The following is a 23,957-nucleotide window of genomic DNA, read 5'->3' as shown; positions in this document are numbered from 1 at the left end:
GAAGGATTGGATATGCTTGCTATTCAAAAAACGTGATGTGTAACCATGAAAGAGATGATAAACTATGAGGTTTGATTGATTTGAACGCAGTCTGTTAGTGTTTTTATGTGTTTTCCCTTTTTTGTTCTGAAATTGATTAGGCAATGTTTAGATCATCCTAAATAGCTTTGAGCGTACCAGGGTAGCCAGATCTAGGGGGTTCATGACTAGAGATGCCTCAGTCTCTACGAGCACTGCTGCTCTCCTACGTCTGCATTTGCTGACCGCCCCCCCCTTCTATCGCGCCGCTCGTAATGCATGAGGGAATCTGGGTGGCCTACGCTACCACTGGACACCGCCCAGGAAGCTTGGCCCCACTACAGTGGGCCTTCCCATAGTACTGCCTTGCAGTTGAGGACCTAGCAGCATGGGGACGGGTCCCAGGGGGACATTGGCCCACACTTGTATATCCCTGGACTCCATCCAACCCCCATTAAAACTGGAAGTGAGTGGCGTAGTCCAGTTCCCCCTCACCCCTCTATTTACATGACTCTGGCCACGCTGTGATATGGGGAGTGTCTCGCACTATCGCCTTGCCTTTCACTGGGGAGGCTGACTGGTGACATCCTGCTGCTACCTTCGCCCCCATGCTATCGGCCCCCCCTTCTCGGTACTCCGAGTGTCACCTCTTGTGGAGCGAGGTCCAGGGCAACCCACTGCCCCCCAGGGTCTGACTGGACCCAATCTCTGATACATAGGACCTCTCAGATACCACGCTGCTCCTCTGATCTAGGCCACATACCACGTGACACAAGGGTTTACTTTTTGACAGTGCTCAGTTTGGGCATACTACCGGTTGTGGTAGGCTCTTCTTGTTGTTCACACCACATTATAAAAAGTCACTTCCTCTGTACCAAGCGGCCCCCCTCCCTCTATGCTGCACAACAGCAGGCAGACCATGCTTGCATTACATAACTGGGACTTGGGTGGTCCCACTGCCTCCGAGAGATTTCACATCATGGGTATCAGCTGCCGCACATTATGACTCGCCTGTCTGATATTGGAATCCTCACCTTGAATGTGGGAGTGAAAGCCTACAGCCCAGAAACATTATGCAGTTTACTCCTACGCTAAGTGCAAACAAGCCCACATAGTCCTTCTCCAGGAGTCGCACACAACAACGGAGGTACTAGGGAGACTTTGTAAGCAATCAGGAGTATCATCCACGCCACCATTTAACTCTGCATATGCTCGCGCTGCCTTGATATGGGCTAGGCCTGGAGTACCCTTTCAGAAAACCAGAATAATCCTAGATTGAGGGTAGGTATTTCCTCCTAAGGGGTTGCCTAGATCATCCTCCCTTACATATAGATGCATCTGTGTTCCCAATGAAAACCAGGGCACATTCTGGGATCCTCTCCGCTGACCTAGCTCACCTCTCGGGTACCCTGGATCCTCGTAGGCAAGTAAAACTGTGTTGGATCTGGACCTGGACAGGTCCCACCTGCCTGCTGCCGTACCCCCGAATCCCATATGCACAGGCTACTTGCCTCTAGAGCTAGGCACTGCATTGGTCCCTAGCAGATGCTTGGAGATCACCACAGCCCACAGCCAAACTGTATTCCTTTCACTCCATACCCCACGATCTCTACATCTTCCCAGATCGCTTTCTCTGCTCCACATCTTTAATAGTCCTCATCCACCATTCAGATTATCTGGGGCTCGTCATCTTCTACTATGATGTGCATGTGGTGGACATAAGGTGGCTACCACCACGTCCCCGACGCAGAAGTGGTGGCTACCTCTCAACTGACTGGAGGATTCTGCCTTTCGTGCAGTGCAGGAAACACATTTGGCAGTATTTCACTGAAAATCGCTATACGTTCTCCGCCTAGGCCTTAGAATGGGACTGCTTCAGGTAGTAACAAGGGGGACTATATGCGATGGTGGGGGTACGTAGGACACTGGATAGGGATATAGTGAACTCTGAATGTCATCTTGCACACTTTGGAAAGATGACGGGCAGACACCCCTCAATGACTTGGAACTATGCCACCGCAAAGGTCGACTACGCTGCCCTCCTTGAACGCCTTTAATTGGACCTGCAGAAGGTGTTTGATTGTCATGAAACTGTCTTTTTCAGGTGCTCATTTGTATGAGTGTCGGAAGTGGCTGCTTGTCAGTACTCAGTTACTTTTTACAAATCCAATGTCTCGGGGACGCCTGGGCTGCCTTATCTCGCTCTCCTTTCCAGTTGGTCGATATACATGGCCGGGGTGCCCAATCTCCCGTCTCCTTGCAGTGGAACCCTTAGCCATCTGACTATGCAGAGAGGGCTTGGAATGGAGTAATCCCCTTGAGGATGAATACAAGCTGTAGCATTATATGCAGACAACTTGCTGTTGTACCGCTGAGACATATCATCTGACCTCTCCTCCTCTCCCCATGATTTCCTAGCTGACTTTGCAGTAGCCTCTGGATTGCAGGTTAACTGGGTCAAATCAGCCATTAATCCTCTTTGTCCCAACCAGTTGCCCTGCAACATTCTTCGGCGAGACACCGCTGTGCTGGTGTAGCAAAACTGTCCGCTACTTGGAGGTTTGTTTATATCATACCCTCATTGATCTATACGAATGCAACCTACGTTGGCCCTGTTGGTCATCTGGTCCCCGGTACACTTCTGCCAGGTCCCTACCCCTAAAACTGAAAGGTAAGATTTCATTGGCGAAGATGGTCATACTACTTCAGCTCTTGTGCTGCTTTGTCAACCTCCCAGTTGTCTTGCTGAAACCCTTCTTCACTGAGTTGGACTCCCTCCTGGCTTCACTTATCTGGGGGAACAAAAGCTGCTGTGTTGCCCTCAGGAAATTACAACTGGCGAGGGGGCTGGGAGACCCCTCCCTTGAAGCGTATTACTTAGCTGTGCGGATGCAGTGGCTATCGCATTCAATGGCGGGACCTTACATGGACAAAACTACCGTTGAATGCGGTATCATGCCACAGCGCACAATGTACTCCTTCCATGGATTCTACCCTCGTCTGCCTGGCCTCTGCAGATGGCGATTGCTCGCACCGCTATGCTCTGTATCCATTGCCTCACTCATGGGAAACCAACTTACACCCCTCCCTTCCCCCTGGTTGGCCACCCTCGCTTCCCTGGTTTCTTTACTCCTGCAGACATGAGAGCCTGGACAGCCCAATAACTGCTTATGGTGGACAACCTGTTCTCCAAAGGCCAGCCTCTCTCATAGAACCAGCTGACTGTGGACCATGCCCTCCAACCAGGTCAGTTTCTTACACACTGGTAACACCTGCCATACTTTATGGGGTGTGCAGGAGACAGAACTATGATAATATTGGGAATTCCTTATTAAAATTAATATGTTGTAATTCCTAAACCAGAGGTGGTAGATATGTACATGTTTAGTACCTATGACCTTGTAATGATAAACCTTTAATGGTAAAGTCTGATTTATCTTCACCAGTTTGAAAATGCCACTAAAAAAAAAACTAAAAAACCGGCATTTCCTGCCCTTAGCCCTCTGTGCCTGTAACCTGCCTTAGGTCATATGATTGGGTGTAACTGACAGTTGGGACTTTGTGAATTCACCCCAGACAGTCACACAGTAGGGGGTTAGCAGAGCCCAAAGGGCCATTAACTGACTTGATTTGGGGGGGAGGGGCTGCTAAGCACAGCTCCACTTCCAACTGAATAAGTTGGGCTCTGCTACCACACAGTAGGCTTAACGACCCTGTATTGTAAGTGCAGCCTACTAGAAGCCAGGACAGGGGAGGCAGGAAATTCATAGAACATCAAAGAACTCTTCTGGAAACTTCTCCCAGCTCCTAGGAGCAGGGCACCAGGGTATAAAAGACACTCTCAGATCTGCTCCTCTGTTTACTGGACCTGTGGAAGGAGACTCAGAGGACTGCCTGCTGCTGTGACCTGCTATGCACTCTGCCAGACTGCTGCTCTACCTGGAAGGACTACTTTGCTGCCTGGAGTCTGCTTGGAGCCCTGCATCACCACCTACTTCCAGGACTCCAGGGGCTAGATCAGCTAGCTGGTCTCCTGTTTTTGAGGCACAGGGACGTAACCGGCTCTCACCATCTTAGTCCTGCACCTGGACCCAGCCTGAGTGAGTCGTGCACCCCCAAGAGGTCTCCCTCCACCCCTGGACCCTTGGTTGTGGTGCTAAAGGTGCCCAGGTGGCCATTTTCTTAAACTGAGGACTTGCTTTTTTAAACTTAAACTTTTAAAAAATTCAGAACTCTGGTTCTACTAATTGGATTTTCATGATTTTGGTGTCAAATAATTTATTAATATTGTCTCTATTTTTCTAAATTGGTATTTGTATTGTGTTGTCACTGTGTTGCTGTTTGTGTACTTAATCAATATTTAACACCTTGCCTCTAAGTTTAGCATGACTGCTTCTTGTGCCAAGCTGTTGTGGGTTAAGCACAGGTTAAATTAGTGACTTTTTGTGGTTCACTCTCCAAGGGATTGTGGCTATTGCTTGGCCAGGTCTCAGTGGGCCACCCTCATTGCAGAATTACTCCAGCATGTAGAGCAGTGGTGGCAGGATACTTGCTGTCTCGCTTCCCTAAAGTTCCGCTATTATGCACTTGTCCAGGTTTTAGCACTACCATCCCAGTGCATGTTATGCATGTGCATATGTGTGCGTGGTCTGAGTGGTCCATTGTATTTGAGTGAACCAGAGTAATGGTCTATGGGTTCTGTTTTGGAAGTCCCTGGACTGTTTATGTGCACAAGATACAGTTGAGGTGGTTTTCTTTGAGATTGAAAGTGTATTGTGATATTCATGAAGCTAGAAATTCCTGAAGCTGAGGAGACCTAGACACTGAAGGGGGTGAAAGAGGAGACCGGGCACACTTCTGAAATGTGATTAGGTCCTTTTGCTGTGAGGGGCTACTGATTAGTCTTCTGGAGGGATGGGGCTTGAAGGATGGGGACTGCACCCTGTGATGTTTAGTGTGTTAATGATCCTTTTGGAGAGGGTAGCATTTTTTTCTTTCCTGATCATTGTGGCTCTTTATAGGCAGGTGCAGATAACTCTCACCTCTAAGTCTGAAAAACAGCCTGGAAAGAACAAATGAGAGAAGAACCAACCCCCGCCATTTCTGAGAGTGCAGAGGATCTACATCCTATTTTTGCTTGGACTTCAAAAGTGGGAGCTGGTGACCCACTTGTTGGTTCTCTTAAGTTCTCTTTGACCAATGAATGAGTGCTCAGAAGAGTACTGATGTACAATATGAGCTGGTTCTGCCTGGCAGCCAACTTGCCAGAGGTGAGGGCGAACAACACCTGGAGTCTGGATGGAAGTGTTGTCTGTTATCTGGAAGTGTTTGTTACTTGGAAGTGCCTGAAGGTTGATCTGCCTATGAGCGGGAAGGAGCGCACAAACCTTGCACGAAGTGTGAGATTCCAAGACAAACAAAAGTAGCTGACTCTGGAGCTGAGGGGCCCTCTGCTCACAGAGGCTCATGAGCGGTAGTCATGCTCTGTGGACCAGAACAGTTTTTTTTTTGTTTTTTTGGGGTCCAAGCTTCTGCACTATGGCACTGTCCTGAAGTTGTGCTCAAGTGGGTGCCACTGCTATAAACTCACTGACTTAAGAGTACCTTTGTTGTGAGTTAAGTTTGAGTTGTGCCGCCAGCAAGGTACTCCACATTGGCAGTAGTGACCTCTGCCCTGCAGGTTACTGCCCAACTCACTCTGTGCTTTAGGACTGTGACCAGCCGGATACCATCTGTAATGCTGGAGCCTGCACAGACTGTGTGGAGGCCTCCACTACTGCTCCTGTGGCCTTGTCATGAGTGCCAGAACACTTCCAGGCAGCGTGTCTCCTCCTGGAAAAGTGTAGGAGAGAATGAGGCATGTTGCTGATTTGTACCGTGGCCTTAGCCTTGCAATGGTAAGAAAAAGAAAGAAGAGATTTGGGGATGTGGGAGGGGATTGGGAGTGATCAACGACCCTTGTATACAGTAGCCCTGCATCAGTGAGATATCTATGTTGTAGCATTAAGTTTTTTAAAGTACATTCTGTTTACAAATGAGGAGCATGAGGTTGCGCAATCAGTTGTTGTGCTACAGGGTTATTATTGAGCTCGAAGCACCCCCCTCCCTCCATTACCTCTTTAAGAAGTCTGTGGCTTCTCACCATTTGAGAATATTGAGAATCAAATGTTGAAGGGTCTGTTCTTGGACCATTTAGCCAAGCCATAGTGGTATGGACCTTTGGACATTGGAGGCAAACGGCCCCAGCCTTACAGCTGAGGCCTTATAGTCCCTGCATTCCACTTTTCCTTCCCTCTAATGCGAGGGGGCGGGGGGGTATGACAGTTTAGAAAGAACATATGGTCTTAAAATGAAGCACTAAGAAAAATTGAACAGCGAGTGTTCGGGTTTAAGGAATATGAAGTATAATGCTTCGATTTAAGTTTCATTACCGTTATTGTGTTTATGTAAGCATGTTTGGAAATGAGTTTTTGTACTGGAAAGTTATAAGAATTAATTTAAATCGCAGCACATGAATGAAATAATGTATCTTATGTATTTTTATACTAGATCTAATGTCTGCCTGTATCAATTTCTCTTTAGTATTTTTCTATGGACTTTAGAAAACAAATAAAAACAATTAGGCTATTTCCATTGGTAAATCCACTCAAGATTACCCATCTAATGCTGACAACCCTGAAAATATTGCTGACTGGTTTGTCTTCGTACAGCATGGGAGAGAATTTCTTGGATTTGTGGTCTCTTCACCATAGGACATGTCCCTTCATATCTGTGATCTGTAGGTCACAGCCAAAATGTATGCCATAATGTGTGCCTCGGATCACGTTTTCTTTTCTTTTTTTTTTTTTTAAATTGTCCCCCTCCCCCCCTCTCCCCCCCCTTTTTTTCCTATGGAAATGTTGTTTGTATTTAAACGGGAAGTGCAAATTTCGCATAATGTCTTTGAGCGAAAACAAACATTCAAGATAGCCTTAATTGATACTTATGTACTCCACTTGTAGGGCACATGAACCACAAAGTGACGAAGATGGTTATTAAGTTATGAGGCTGTCCTTATGTAAACGTCTTTCTCACAGAAGAATTATCATTGTCCGAAATTAGCTTTTCCCTCTCGAGAGAAGAGATTAGGAGGAGGATTTCCTGGAGATTGTGTTTTAAATGACTGGCCTTCATGGATTGTGTCCTGTAAGGAATTAGATTTCCCAAGAGATGAAGAAATCTACAATGAAGACCTGATTCTGGGAGCCTTATTTGGGTTGTGTTATATGAATTTTTCAGACTTTATAACTCTTACCCATAAGAATTGAACGTGTGCCGGTGCTTAGGGGAGTAGCATCGGCCTTGTTAAAATATACTAGTGTTAAAACCAAATGGCATCATAATCCCGCGAGTCTGCTGCAAGAGGGACTAGTTTCATGTTTGCTATAGAATGAACGTACGTTTGTTACTCTTACAATGTAAGTGCAGTTAGTGTGAAAATGTAGTCGTTAGTGTGATACAGATAAGATAATCTCCACCAGAGCCCATAATCTTTTTATTTTTTTCCTGAACCATTTCTGTTGGCTTTAAGAGTTTAGCCCAAATCGGACCAAGTAAAATGAATAAATATATTGGGCAATGAGCCACACACAGCATACACACTCAGAAGTAGCAGGCCTGTGCCATCCACACCAGCAGCACATGATCGTAGCTTGTTGCATCAACTCCATATTAACACAGAGATTTGCTATACAAATAGCTCAGCTATTAAATTATTTCCCCCCTAGTGTAACTATATATTTAATTCCAAGCTATCCCACTCTAATCATGAATAGTGTTTATAATGTTTTTTTAATTTTACAGCAATGTGCAATTTTTGTTTTGGATTTCATTACAGACCGGCTCTTTACAACTGTTTGTAGAGGGCTACAAGGAAGCAGACTACTGGCTCAGGAAGTTTGAAACCGACCCTTTGCCTGAGAATACTAGAAAGAAACTTCAGTCACAATTTGAACGATTGGTGATTTTGGATTACGTGATCAGAAACACAGGTACTTGAACTGTTCAGTATTCAAGTCTCGCATGTTGGATTCATCATCATTTTTCAACAAATACACATTTTAGCATGGGTCGTATGGTCGTTTAGTGTACATAGCATTCCCTAGTTATTCACATGATAGACTGAAGTGTTCATTTCCAAATATTTATTTTCTGCAGATTGCAATGTTATTGGTACTTCAAGGACAAAATGGTGTCATCCAAGGGCCCTTAAGCATGTTTCTCTGAGTGTATAATAATCCAAAACTTGTGTGTGTGTGTTTTCTTAGATCTTTACAGTGTGACTTAGACTTCGCACATCAGTAAGTAGTGAATTATGAATAAGGCAACAGCTTTATGTCTGGAAAGTTAGTTTCCTCATCAATGCTACATCTTATTCACAAGTGCCAGAGACTATCTAACAGATTAAGATATGCTGCGTGCATGTAATAGCCACCCGAAAGACCTGCATGGCCTTTTACATTAATCTCACCCTCGAGTGATTACCCAACAAAGCATACAGGCTCAGAAGTAGCAGGCCTGTACCCTCTACACCAGAGGCTTGTTACCAGGGCATATAGCTTGGTGCACTACAGGTTGCTCCATTACTCAGACTACCTCCCTCTTGAATTGTCATCATATCTCCAGTGGCAATGTGCCATAATTTGTTACCATCTTAGTAGGAGTTTGTTTCCTTTCTGTCATGAAAGTTGTCCATGTTAGCATTGGGTTATGGCTGCAGTAGTATCTAACTCCTAGGTTCTTATTTAATAGTTGGGATCATCTATCCTGGCATTTTGGCCTCGATTAGGTACTCTGTCACACTGCAGAAAGCTGCTTTAAGAACCTATAAACAAGTGCTCAGGACCTCTTCTTTGTCTTACCTGCTTTTATGTCTAATCTCTACGCCCTGCACAATCCCCTTTACCCCTCTAAGGCAAGACGTCTTTTTTTTTTTTTTTTTTTTTCCTTCTGCATATTGCTCCTATATTCATTATGCCACATTATAATATTTATTTAACAAAATGGACGGCGTTTTAAGCTTGTTTACATATGTTAAATATTAAAATAGGCAAAGTCGCATGTCCGTTGTTTCTGCCAAAGCATGCAAACATCATTTGTGCAGGTCTGTGCTTGATCGACCGGTTTGCTTTGCCAGTGTTTGTTACTTATTAATAATCAGAGTCTGTGTGTGGTTTTCACTGGTGTTTAAATTTGAATTTATTTCTTACTGATTGTTACTGGTATTTTATTAAAATAATTGTGAATAAGACATTGAATATATTCATGTTTTATGACATGACATAAGAAAGTTTTGAGCAAAGTGATTAAATAGAGGCGAATCGAGGGGACTTAATTCTGGTGACAATATGCAAAGGGGGTGGGGAGGAGAATTACATTACATCTTGAAGGCGTAAAATGTCCCTAAAATTGATATTAATACAATGGTGCTGCAGTGAAAATGCCTTCAAATATTTTGGCAAGAGTTAGTGAATTGGATCGCTTCTAGCACACATCACATTAGATAGGCCACTGCTCTGCACTTATTGCATAATTTCTGTGGGCTTCTTAGTCCCTAATGATCCCAATGGGATAAGAATGTACTTACGCTCTGTGCTCCTTTTAAATGCAAGCATTTTCTTTCTGCTCTCCTGTATTCTTTGATAAGTACATAAAACATTATTTACAAGTGCTATCTGTTGAAGTTTCAAAAGACCTGGATATAGGTATCCTTTATTTTTTACTAGTCCTCTTTCTGTTTTTTCAGACCGGGGCAATGACAACTGGTTAGTCAGACATGAAATCCAAGGTGATGGCATTGACGTTTCTGAGAAGGTAATCTATTTTCCTGCTCTGGGTGTTAAAGTTTAATTCAAATTTTGATTGTGAATTGCTAGTCTTGAATCTTATCAGGTTTTACTTGTTGTGTGTGTTTTTTTTTTTTTTTTTTTTTTTTGACCAATACATTTTGTTACAGTTTGTGTCTATATTCCAGGAAAACAGATTCTCAAGGAATCTTAATTGTTTATATACTCACATGACTTGTGATCAAATTCATTATCTCTGTTTTGAGTGAAGTTGTATTTGTTGTCTTTCGACTGCACATACCTTTTGACTTCTATCTGTAAACCAGCAGGACTCATTCCTATGCATGCTTTTATTCCCAACACGGAGTTGAACATTGGCTTTAGAGATGGTGTTAAATTTAATCGGGCATTATAATGGGATAGTGTCCCAGCAGCTGAATCTTGTCACTCTTGAAGGTATCTGTAGACAGTGGAGACTGGAGTAAATGCAATTGCTCATTTTTGTTCTTTTCTTGATAAAAACATGAACACCTCAGATTATTATTTTTTTTTTAATCAACTGAACAAAAAAGAAACTTAGCTGTTTAAAGGCTCAATTTAAAAAAATAATAATAATAATTCAGTAGAACAAATTGTGACTCTGGAAAGTCTTTTTCCATTTGAAGGAAGCATTAAAATCAGACTTTGAGTGTAAAATATTTTTTGGTGATACATGCAGCTATTAAAAAAGAGTAGCTACAGGGCTCCAAAGAGTTGTATTGTCCAGAATATAGAGCACTATTAGTCATTGTAGATCGTTCCACATTGTGAAGCAAGCGACTTAAACACAGTTGTATTTGTCAGTTTGTTTTGTTTTTCAATTTTGTTGGGCTGTGCATTGTCTTTGAAAAAATTACTGGCTTCCTTATTAAGCTACAATTATGTTTAAGTGCCCATTCTATGCTGGCAAAAGTTCTTGAAGGATGAAACTTAGTCTGTCTTTTTTAACTATATTTATTATTTTCATTAGCAAAACACAGTAGTACAAGAAGGCCTAGAAAACCCAGTCTGTTTATTTTTCACACACATACCCTTAGGATTGTGGCCTGTCAAGAGATGCAAAAAAATGGTCATGAATGGTGGGAGGTTATCTGAACACTAAGCGGAACCTAACGGAAAAGTAAAATATGGTTATGACCTAGGATACCAAACCGGTAGAGGTGCCAAGTGAGATATTGCCCTACCCCAGCCCATGGGCTCCTAAGTGAAGTGGTCCCATTAGGACAGTCTCTGCTATCACTTGCCATTGAGCATTTCAGCATTTTGAACTTCCATATCGGAGAGCTCTTTAACTGTAGATTTGGTTGCAGATTTTCCTCACTGTCTTGCATCCATTATTACGACCTTAGAATGGCTATTTGGTTCCAAACTGTATGTTAGGCCTCAAGAGGAGCACAAGTGACTGTCAAAACTTTCAGAGCAGGACTTCTTGGAAACGTTCTTAGAGTAGCTCATGAATTTACCAAAGTATAGTTCCATTGTAGCAGCCATATAATACTGCAAATGTGGCATATTTGAATGACAAATCTGCTCATCACTGTATATACACACGTCCTACTTCAGATCTTGATTTATAGTATTCCCAACAGACTCATCTACTCCATTACCAACAGACTATTTTCATTATTTTATTTTCAATCTTCATTGTTCTTTTTTTTATATCGGGAGTCCCACCCTTTCATGCCTGCAATTTCTTGGTAATTTCTACCCCTTTATTCATCTCCCTCACCCACAAAGTTTCGATTATGGTGTCACTGGTTAGTATTTTAAGAATATAGTTTTTTTTCTAGTTATATGACAGAAATGTTCACAAAATTCCACCTCAAGTCTGCTGCTAGAATCCTGGCCCGTATTCAACCTTGATAACCGATTAATCTTTCCTAAAGTTTTCCAGGGAATATTTTTGTAACTTATCTTTGAAGTATTGGACATGATGGAAAGAAAATATACCATTGATGCTCCAGTATTAGCAGCCTAAATAGGAGGAGAGCACTGTTGCCCCAGGAAAGGCCAGTCAGCACGGTGGGGAGCAGTGCTGGTGGCTGTGATGATGCTCTTACCAAAGAGCACTACTTGGTGGTGGTGAGCTTAAGACAGTTGATTTTCATCCAGTGAGAGACGTCAGTCTTCTTCAGAGAGGTCTGGAAGAATGAGGGCTGTTTCTCCTCTGTCCACTCTAATGGTGGGAAGTGAGAAACTAGAGGGGACAGGTTAAAGGAGGGGTACTGTGTTTACACTTACCTTGACCTGCCAATTTAGTGTTAATGTTCATGCATGTGGAGGAGATGTGATGTAGTTCCAGTTATTTGTGTTTTGAACCTTGTGCCACTTGGCAAGCCTTTGCTTTTTGTTATTCAAGATGTTGTTCCTGAGGCATCAGTCCACACATGATTGCAGATGCCCATTGATGCTGGCTAATCAGGTGGCGGAGACCCTTTGCACAGACAAGAGACACTCTGTCGCCAGGCAGTCTAGTGAGTAGGAAAGCCCTGTATTTTGCAGTGGGGGAGAATACATTCAGGTGCAAGGGAAGGTGGTTGCTGGGACTGTTGCTTCAGAATCGCACTCTGTCCTAGATCCCAGTGTCCGGTTATGATGACATCTGGTAACTGGGGGATCCTAAATGTTATGAGTTGACACCCTCTCACCACCTGGTGCCCCCTTCTGTGACCCTCTGTGTGGTCATACCGCACCTCTTCCATATCTTGAACATGTCCTCTATCCTCACTCCCCCCCCCCCCCCCCCCCTCTAATGATGGCAGCACCTTCTGATAATAGAGTTACTGATTGGGTAAATAGGAGCATTTATTAGAAATCTGCCTTGTTACGTTTTTAAAGAGCTCACTCTTGTTTGCTTTATTTGAATCCACATTCTAATGATTCTTTTATTCAATACTTTTTTTCTAATCAGTTACATTTGCACAGTCCTCTTGTATTGCCTGGTTCTGCATTGCTCAGTAGAGCAGAATCCTCGTCTGGTGTACATGGTATTAGTTTCAAAAGGAAGAATAAAACGTAGATCTTCTGAAATATGGGGTACAAAATCAGTCTAGCATCTTAGCCCCACAAACCAAACAACTTAAAATGAAACATTTCAGGAGTGCTGCAAGACAGACGGCAGCATGTCTAGTTCCAGGAAAAGGCACAAACTACCATAGTTGTGCACCACTGTGGCCGACTGTATTCCTGCAAATCGAAACTCATCTGCTATCCAAAATGGAGCGACAAATGCAGTAATACTAGATTGGACCCACCAAAAGGCTTTTAACAAAAAGTGCAACTGAGCCACTGGACCACATCTCCTCCCTCTTTAAAGAAAACACAGTTGGAAAGAGTTCACAATACAAACCTATGATAGCAGCTGCTCCCCCAGCTTCATCAAAAGTGTTGTTTACATACTGTATGTAGTTGGTGTACTCTTTGCGCTAAAGAGGTGATCAAAAAGTCCTTATTATTTGACTGACGGATAAGTGTGCCTTTTATATACGTGGCCACAATGGTTATGTGATGAACAGGCTAGCTGTAGGATAACACGTATTTAGTTCAAATGAAAATGTGGATTAAGCTTTGGAAGTCCCCAGTTGCTTGCAAGTAATATTTGTGCCATTATTGGGGATGGAAAAGTCCCCTCACGTAAACGTGTGCACTAAGTGCCCCAGATGCTGAGATATCTCTATCGGGGGGGGAGGGAGGGGGGAATATATATATATATATATATATATATATATATATATATTCAATGGCATCTGTAGCTGCAGATACACATGCTGTGCACATCCCACCATCTGGTGTTGGGCTTGGAGTGTTACAAGTTGTTTTTCTTCGATGAAGTCTTTTCGAGTCACGAGACCGAGGGACTCCTCCCATTTCGGCTCCATTGCGCATGGGCGTCGACTCCATCTTAGATTGTTTTTTTTCCGCCATCGGGTTCGGACGTGTTCCTTTTCGTTTCGGGTCGGAAAGTTAGTTAGAATCTCGGAAAAATCGTCGGTATTGTTTGTGTTCGGTATCGGGTTAGTTACAACAGATCGACGCCGACTTTTGAAGAGCTCCGGTGGCCCTTTGGGGTTTTTTCGATCCCCCGTCGGGGCCTGGTCGGCCCGGCCACGTGTCTCTTCAAGGCTGATGGAACGGACCCCATTCCGCTTCTGCCCAAAATGCCATAACAAGTATCTATATACAGATCAGCATCTGGTCTGTAACTTGTGTTTGTCGCCGGAACACAAGGAAGATACTTGTGGAGCCTGTCGAGCGTTTCGGTCCATGAAGACACTAAGAGACCGAAGAGCAAGGAGACTGCAAATGGCGTCGGCGCTGACAGGACAAGAGCGTTTCGAGGAGGAGGAAGAAACATTCTCCATCCAGGTATCGGACTCGGATGAGATCGATCCCGAAGAAACGCCGAAAACCGCGAGTAAGACGTCAACACAAAACTCACGAAAAAAACACTAAAGCCCAGGGGACGCCACCGCCAACAGGCCATGGCTTAACCCGAAAAATAGGTGACCGATCATCTGCACCGAAAAAGGGCACGCTGGGGGCCGAAGTCATCCAACTCTGGTCGAGATACCGCCACACAGCAATCTCGGGCTCGAGATAGTGGCTCCGAGCAGGTTCGACACCGAGATAGCGGCACCGAAATGGGTCGGCACCGAGAGACCACGACGCCGAAAGTAAAGAAGGTTTCGTCAGAACTGAAAAAAGCAGCCGAAAAGGTTTTGATACCGAAACATCCGGCCTCGGAACCGAAAACAAGTTCCTACACTGAGGAACAAGGACTGTCCACACAAATGAAGACACATAGATTTGGACAGGAATTGGAAACCATAGAGCCAGACTATACACAAAGAAGGCTCCATATCCAAAAAGAAACAGGGAAGATCAGTACTCTCCCTCCGATTAAAATGAAACGCAAACTTGCCTTTCAGGAAAAAGACAAGCAGCCACAGGCAAAGGTGGCTAAACAAGTAACCCCGCCACCATCTCCACAATGCTCTCCGCAACCATCACCGGTAGCCACTCCACCAATGATGCAATCCCCAACTCATACAGGAATGAGTCCAGATGACCCTGACGCATGGGATCTTTATGACGCACCAGTGTCAGATAATAGTCCTGAATGTTATCCAGCTAGACCGTCGCCACCAGAGGATAGTACAGCCTACGCACAGGTGGTGTCGAGAGCAGCGGCATTTCATAATGTCAGCCTGCATGCTGAGCCCATTGAAGACGACTTTCTTTTTAACACTGTCGTCCACACAAGTCTTCCTATGCTACCCGGAATGCTAAAACACTCCAAACAAGTGTTTGAAGAGCCTGTAAAAGGAAGGGCCATTACTCCAAGAGTGGAGAAAAAATATAAACCGCCACCAATAGACCCCGTGTACATCACACAACCGCTAACACCGGACTCCGTTGTAGTAGGGGCAGCGCGCAAAAGAGCGAACTCGCATACTTCAGGAGATACACCACCTCCAGATAAAGAAAGTAGAAAATTCGACGCAGCAGGCAAAAGGGTGGCGGCATAGGCAGCAAACCAGTGGCGTATTGCCAATTCACAGGCTTTGTTGGCCAGATACGATAGGGCCCATTGGGACGAAATGCAACACTTTATAGAACATTTGCCCAAGGAGTTCCAAAAGAGAGCGCAGCAGGTAGTAGAAGGACAGAGTATCTCCAACAATCAGATACGGTCAGCAATGGATGCTGCAGACACAGCTGCTAGAACTGTCAACACAGCAGTAACAATAAGGAGACATGCATGGCTGCGTACATCAGGATTTAAACCAGAAATACAGCAAGCTGTGAAGAATATGCCATTCAACGGACAGCAGTTGTTTGGGCCGGAGGTGGACACTGCGATCGAAAAACGTAAAGACACTGACATGGCCAAAGCCATGGGCGCACTCTACTCCACACAGGGCAGAGGCACATTTCGAAAAACTCAGTTTAGAGGGGGGTTTCGAGGACAAAGCACAGAACCCACAACCTCACAAACAAGACCCACTTACCAGAGCCAGTATCAGCGGGGAAGTTTTCGGGGACAATATAGAGGGGGACAATTCCAAAAGAATAGAGGAAAGTTCCAAAGTCCCAAAACTCCTCAAAACAAGCAGTGACTTCCAAGTCACACATCCCCAACACAACATCTGTGGGGGGGGAGACTAACCAAATTTTACAAACATTGGGAGGAAATAACAACAGACACTTGGGTCCTAGCAATTATCCAGCATGGTTATTGCATAGAATTTCTCAAATTCCCTCCAAACGTCCCACCGAAAACAGACAATATGTCAAAACAACATATAGATCTTCTAGGACTAGAAGTTCAGACATTACTACTAAAAGAAGCAATAGAATTAGTACCAAAACACCAGAAAGGAACAGGAGTTTACTCTCTGTACTTTCTCATACCCAAAAAAGACAAGAGTCTGAGACCTATATTAGATCTCCGAACATTAAATACCTACATCAAATCAGATCACTTTCACATGGTGACATTACAAGATGTAATCCCACTACTCAAACAACAAGACTACATGACAACACTAGACCTAAAGGATGCATATTTCCATATACCGATACATCCTTCACACAGAAAGTACTTAAGGTTTGTATTCCAAGGGATACATTACCAATTCAAGGTGTTGCCATTCGGAATAACCACTGCGCCAAGAGTTTTTACAAAGTGCCTGGCAGTCGTAGCTGCACATATCAGAAGGCAGCAAATACATGTGTTCCCGTACCTAGACGATTGGTTAATCAAAACCAACACGCTAGAAAAGTGTTCACAACACACAAAGTATGTCATAGAAACCCTCCACAAACTAGGTTTCTCAATCAACTACACAAAGTCACACCTTATTCCGTGTCAAACACAGCAATACTTAGGGGCGACAATCAACACAGCAAAAGGGCTAGCCACTCCAAGCCCACAAAGGGTTCAGGCATTTCACAATGTAATACAGGACTTGTATCCAAAACAAAAAATACAAGTCAAAATGGTGATGAAACTACTAGGCATGATGTCCTCATGCATAGCCATTGTCCCAAACGCAAGGTTGCACATGCGGCCCTTACAACGGTGCCTAGCATCACAGTGGTCACAGGCACAGGGTCAACTTCTAGATCTGGTGTTGGTAGACCGCCAAACATACACCTCGCTTCAATGGTGGAACAGTATAAATTTAAACAAAGGGCGGCCTTTCCAAGACCCAGTGCCACAATATGTAATAACGACAGATGCCTCCATGATAGGGTGGGGAGCACACCTCAATCAATACAGCATCCAAGGACAATGGGACACTCACCAAAAACAGTTTCACATAAATCACTTAGAACTATTGGCAGTATTTCTAGCGCTGAAAGCATTTCAACCCATAATAAGCCACAAACACATTCTTGTCAAAACAGACAACATGACAACGATGTATTACCTAAACAAACAGGGAGGGACACACAACACAGTTGTGTCTCCTGGCACAAAGAATATGGCATTGGGCGATTCACAACCACATTCGCCTAATAGCACAATTTATTCCAGGAATTCAGAATCAGTTAGCAGACAATCTCTCTCGGGATCACCAACAGATCCACGAATGGGAGATTCACCCCCAAATACTGAATACTTACTTCCAGAGTTGGGGAACACCACAAATAGATCTATTTGCAACAAAGGAAAACGCAAAATGCCAAAACTTCGCATCCAGGTACCCACAAGATCGTTCTCAAGGCAATGCGTTATGGATGAGTTGGTCAGGGATATTTGCTTACGCTTTTCCCCCTCTCCCACTCCTTCCATATCTAGTAAACAAGTTGAGTCAAAACAAACTCATACTAATAGCGTCAACATGGGCAAGACAACCTTGGTACACAACACTACTAGACCTTTCAGTAGTGCCTCATGTCAAACTACCAAACATACCAGATCTGTTAACGCAACACAAACAGATCAGACACCCAAATCCAGCATCGCTGAATCTAGCAATCTGGCTCCTGAAGTCCTAGAGTTCGGACACTTAGACCTTACACAAGAATGTATGGAGGTCATAAAACAAGCTAGGAAACCTACCACTAGACATTGCTATGCAAATAAGTGGGAAAGATGTGTTTATTACTGCCATAATAATAAAATTCAACTCTTACACGCATCTGCCAAAGACATCGTAGGATACTTACTACATTTGCAAAAGTCAAAGCTAGCTTTTTGTTCCATTAAGATACATCTTACAGCAATTTCAGCTTACCTGCAAATTACGCACTCAACTTCTCTATTTAGGATACCAGTCATAAAAGCATTTATGGAAGGTCTAAAGAGAATTATACCACCAAGAACACCACCAGTTCCTTCATGGAACCTCAACATTGTCTTAACACGACTCATGGGTCCACCTTTTGAGCCCATGCACTCTTGTGAAATGCAATACTTAACATGGAAAGTTGCATTTTTAATTGCCATCACATCTTTAAGAAGAGTAAGTGAGATTCAAGCATTTACCATACAAGAACCATTTATTCAAATACACAAGCATAAAGTAGTTCTATGGACAAATCCTAAATTTTTACCAAAAGTCATATCACTGTTCCACTTAAATCAAACAGCAGAATTACCAGTGTTCTTCCCACAGCCAGACTCTGTAGCTGAAAGAGCACTACATACATTGGACATCAAAAGAGCGTTCATGTACTACATTGACAGAACAAAACTAATTCGAAAAACAAAACAATTATTTATTGCTTTCCAAAAACCTCATACAGGAAATCCAATTTCTAAACAAGGCATTGCTAGATGGATAGTTAATTGCATTCAAACCTGTTATCTTAAAGCAAAAAGAGAACTGCCTATTACACCAAAGGCACACTCAACCAGAAAGAAAGGTGCTACCATGGCCTTTCTAAGAAATATTCCATGACCGAAATATGTAAGGCAGCTACATGGTCTACGCCTCATACATTTACCAAACACTACTGCGTAGATGTGTTAACGGCACAACAAGCCACAGTAAGTCAAGCAGTACTACGAACATTGTTTCAAACAACTTCAACTCCTACAGGCTGAACCACCGCTTTTGGGGAGATAACTGCTTACTAGTCTATGCACAGCATGTGTATCTGCAGCTACACATGCCATCGAACGGAAAATGTCACTTACCCAGTGTACATCTGTTTGTGGCATTAGTCGCTGCAGATTTACATGTGCCCACCCGCCTCCCCGGGAGCCTGTAGCCGTTTAGAAGTTGATCTTGAACATCTGTATATTTGTAAATATATTACTTTAAACTACATTATGTACATTACTCCATTGCATGGGCACTATTACTAGCATACACAACTCCTACCTCACTCTCTGCGGGGGAAAACAATCTAAGATGGAGTCGACGCCCATGCGCAATGGAGCCGAAATGGGAGGAGTCCCTCGGTCTCGTGACTCGAAAAGACTTCTTTGAAGAAAAACAACTTGTAACACTCCGAGCCCAACACCAGATGGCGGGATGTGCACAGCATGTGAATCTGCAGCGACTAATGCCACGAACAGATGTACACTGGGTAAGTGACATTTTCCATATATATATATATATATATATATACACTCCACTCTCAGCGGTGGAGGGCTACCATCCTCACCGAGTAGCATGAGTGCTGTGGTGGCAGCAGCATAGTGGTTTTTATAGTGAGTGATCAAGTCATATGGGCAAGCCTTGAGACCGTGTAATGTGAGTGGGCCCTACTGGCCCACTGGTGTATGCCCCACCTTGGCCTGCATCAGAGAAGATGTGGGAACAGTGGATGCATGTACATGGACCTGAGTGCTACATTTCATGGGGATAGTGCATGCATGTGTGAGAACACCATGTTGGCAAGAAGGGGAGTGGGCACTTCAAAGGTTGGTCATTCCCCAGATCAAGAACTTAAGAAAAACACGAAATCACATTTACATTAAAGCCCGGTTACACCTAACAATGAATAAGTATAGATCTATGCTAAAGAAATTAAAATGAATAAAAAGACAGCAGGACAACACGTTATGGGCTAAATTACTAAGTGATGTTGATTACGATTGTTCACTCTTCACCTGTATCCTTCATGGAAGCTTTATGCTGGGGTACTTGGCCCAGCTGCTCAGAGCACATTTTAGGTTGGGCCCTGGAACAACAGGAGTGAAAGGTCTCAACCCCCACTTTGGGCCCAGTAATTCCTAACTCTTGCTTGCCCTATGTCTCTCTGTATCATGCCAAAGATGTTCCCATCCTCTATGTACAACAAGCAGTTACATTTGGAAACAAATAATCTCCTAGCTTTAACAACACTGCCTGAAAAGACTCTGTCCTTCCTTGAGAAACTGCCCTATTTTGTATATGGGAGAAAACCTATTATGTTTGGCATATGTTGTGCAAAGGTGAAAATGTCCATGCTTTTTGTAAGATGAACCAGGTAGTCCTGATTGAGTAAAGTATTTTGGATTGTTAGATGTTTTTTAATGCTGACCACACTTCCATCCAGGTTGCTCAGAGGATGTCTATGTTCTCAAGGAAGGCAGCATTAAAAAAGCCAGTAGGTCGGGCCTTAATATGTTAACACTTGCAAAAGCATATGTACATGTAGTTTGTACAAGGGTAGACATTTTGGTTTGGTGATGCCTTTATAATTGTGTTAATAGACTGCAGCAAATTAAATAAGTTACTGGTTGGTCAAAAGTAATAGAGAAGGGAATTGACACTGGCCTGGGAGAAAGTAAATACATGGATTCAAAAGTGGGATGTCTAATTTTATATGTTAGTTATTCAATTCTGTTGTGGTTAAATAGATAATTCATGTCATTTCTGTAGTTTATGCTTTATCGGTTCATTGTGGTTTTTTTCAAGGATAGAGAATGGACAAAAAATCAAGAACCCATCATTAAAATAGCTGCTATCGACAATGGTCTAGCGTTTCCATTTAAACATCCAGATGAGTGGAGAGCTTGTGAGTATTTTACCCACAATTTCTATGCTTCCAAAGATGTGTGACTCAAATGTCAATTTTGTAATTTTTCTTTTGTGTTTACGTACAGAATGTGTTACTTCCATGAGAAGATTGGCAAGTACATGTTTTAGGTTTGACTTTATGTAGTAGTTTGTGTGGATTGAAGTGGTTTGATGTCCCTCCCTCTTTTCTTCTAACTGCTTTGTCTCCTGCTTCCTCACCTGTAGATATTCTTTTCCTTAGGAATGCATAGGGCTACACATTAGGAAGAAAAACGCATCCTCAGTTCATGCTTCTTTGAGGAAAATGACCAAAGTACCTAGTGTGAGCATTATGTGAAATTGAAGTAGAACTGATGAAGCCCAGGATGTAGAAAATAAAATAAAAACAAAATCTCTTTTTTTTTTTTTCCATTTTTATTTTTTTTTATTTTGAGTCATTAGGGAAAACACCATTTTACTTTGGAACTTAGTTCAGTGCTTTAGGGTGGTGTTTGGGGCTATAGTTGTGTGAGAATTTAGGGCTTTATTAGTTATGTGTAGGGTTATGGCTGTTACCCTATATATGGAAAATGTCACTTACCCAGTATACATCTGTTTGTGGCATGTTGCGCTGCAGATTCACATGCTTTGCACTGTTCCTGCCATCTAGTGTTGGGCTCGGAGTGTTACAAGTTGTTTTTCTTCGAAGAAGTCTTTTCGAGTCACGGGACCGAGTGACTCCTCCCTTTCGGCTCCATTGCGCATGGGCGTCGACTCCATCGTAGATTGTTTTCTTTCCGCCATCGGGTTCGGACGTGTTCCTCTTCGCTCCGTATTTCGAATCGGGAAAGTTAGCGAAGTATCACATTTGTCGGTATTGTTCTCGTTCGGTACCGGCTTAGTTTTAGTGTATCGGCACCGACATCAAGACCGCTTCGGCAGCCCTTCGGGGCTTCCACTCTTCATCGAGGCCTCGTCGGCCCGACCACACCCATCATCCAACACTAATGGACCTGACCCCCTTCCGTTTCTGTTCTAAGTGTCACGCCAAGTATCCTTATACAGACCAGCACCGAGTCTGTAACCTGTGTTTGTCGCCCAAACACAGAGAGGATACTTGTGAAGCTTGCCGAGCGTTTCGATCGAAGAAAACCTTGAGAGATCGACGCGCAAGAAGACTACAAATGGCGTTGTAGCCGAAACAAGATCTCAACGTCGAGGAGGAAGAAAGAATTTCCATCCAAGAAACGGACTTGGATGAATCCGATGGTGAACGACCCTCGACGGTGCAACAAACTGTGAGTAAACCTGCTCCGTCCCAAACACAGGGTCAACCCCAAAAATTTAAGGCCACAGGGACGCCACCGGCAACAGGCCATGGCTCATCCACAGAAAGGAAGGTGATCGCATCACATCGGCACCGAAAAAGGCCAAAGATTTGCCGAAGACTTCCGACTCCTGTCGAGATTCCGGCACCGAAAAATTTCGGCATTGAGTTGTCGAGTCAGACAAACTTCAAAAAAGCTCCTCGGAACCAAAAAAGACAATAACATTAGGAATTTCGGTACCGAAAAAAACGGATTCGGAGCTCAAACGATCATCTTACACTGAGGAGCAAGGGCTTTCGTTGCAGCTCAAGGAAAGGCACAGATTTGAGCAAGATCTGGATGTAGAGGAGCCTGACCAAACGCAACAAAGGTTACAAATCCAGAAGGATACAGGGAAAATACAGACCATCCCTCCAATCTAAAAGAAAACTAGCCTTTCAAGAATCAGAAATGCAACCTAAAGCCAAAGTGGTTAGACAAGTCGCCACCACCACAGGTCTCACCACAACCATCCCCACTACATTCACCACACTTGTCACCAGTGGGTACACCGATAAAGCAGTCACCCACACATACTGGGATGACACAAGATGATGCTGATGCCTGGGTTCTACACGATCCACCTATATCGGCCAACAGCCCAGAGTGTTATCCAACCAAGCCTTCACCACCAGAGGACAGTACTGCATATCCGCAAGTACTAGCCAGGGCAGCTACATTCCACAACGTAACCATGCACTCTGAACCAGTGGAAGATGACTTCCTTTTTAACACTCTGGCTTCCACTCACGCATCCTATCAAAGCCTGCCAATGCTACCGGGCATGCGCAAGCACGCACAACAGGTCTTCCAAGAGCCTGTAAAGGGGAGAGCTATCACGCCGAGGGTCAAAAAGAAATATAAACCACCCCCGTCAGACACAGTGTTTATAACGCAGCAGCTCACTCTGGACTCCTTAGTGGTTGTGGGTGCTGCAATAAAAAAGGGCGAACTCGCAATCATCAGGGGATGCCCCACCAACTGATAGTCGAAAGTTCGACGCAGCGGGCAAAAGAGTGGCATCACAAGCAGCCCTACTTGCATGCTACCACAGGGCACACTGGGCCGAAATGCAAGACATCATCCAGCATTTACCCAAGGAACATAAAAAAACTTGCCCATCAAGTAGTTTAAGAGGGACAGGCCATATCGAACAACCAAATACGGTCTGCATTAGACTCTGCAGATACAGCAGCACGCACTTTCAACACGGCTGTAACGATTCGAAGGCATGCATGGCTGCGAAGTTCTGGATTCCAACCAGAAATACAACAGGCGGTACTAAATATGCTGTTTAACCAACATCAATTGTTTGGGCCGGAAGTAGATACTGCCATCGAGAAGATGAAAAAAGATAGATACGGCCAAAGCCATGGGCGCGCTCTACTCCCCACAATTCAGAGGCACTTTTAGGAAACCACAATTTAGAGGGGGGTTCCGACAACAGATATCTGAACCATCCACCTCCCAAACAAAACCCACCTACCAGTCACAATACCAAAGGGGGGAGGGGGGGGATGTTTCGTGGTTCCTACAGAGGACAATTCCCAAGAGGAAGAGGGAAATTCCAGCCCTCCAAAACAAGCCCTAGCAAACAGTGACTTCAATGTCACACTACCCCAACACTTATCACCAGTGGGGGGGGGGGCAACAAATACTACCACAATTGGACACACATTACCACAGACACGTGGGTGCTATTAATTATCCAACATGGTTATTGCATAGAATTCACAACATTCCCTCCAGATGTTCCACCAAAACCG

The 23,957-nt window shown here is 43.9% G+C and overlaps 1 protein-coding gene across 2 annotated transcripts in view; it reads left to right on the top strand.

Moving 5' to 3' along the window:
* The window catches only part of PI4K2B (phosphatidylinositol 4-kinase type 2 beta), a 183,727-nt gene that overhangs the window by 103,828 nt on the left and 55,942 nt on the right, over positions 1 to 23,957 (top strand). For both annotated transcript variants that reach the window (XM_069202160.1, XM_069202161.1), the window contains exons 5-7: positions 7,895 to 8,048; positions 9,803 to 9,870; positions 20,744 to 20,843. In XM_069202160.1, coding sequence (XP_069058261.1) covers positions 7,895 to 8,048; positions 9,803 to 9,870; positions 20,744 to 20,843 — 322 coding nt within the window. The remainder of the gene's footprint in view (positions 1 to 7,894; positions 8,049 to 9,802; positions 9,871 to 20,743; positions 20,844 to 23,957) is intronic.

This window comes from Pleurodeles waltl, chromosome 1_2, assembly GCF_031143425.1.
Source record: "Pleurodeles waltl isolate 20211129_DDA chromosome 1_2, aPleWal1.hap1.20221129, whole genome shotgun sequence".
Taxonomy (NCBI): Eukaryota; Metazoa; Chordata; class Amphibia; order Caudata; family Salamandridae; genus Pleurodeles; species Pleurodeles waltl.
Note: the sequence above shows the minus strand (reverse complement) of the source record. Positions and strands in the feature narration are given on the sequence as shown.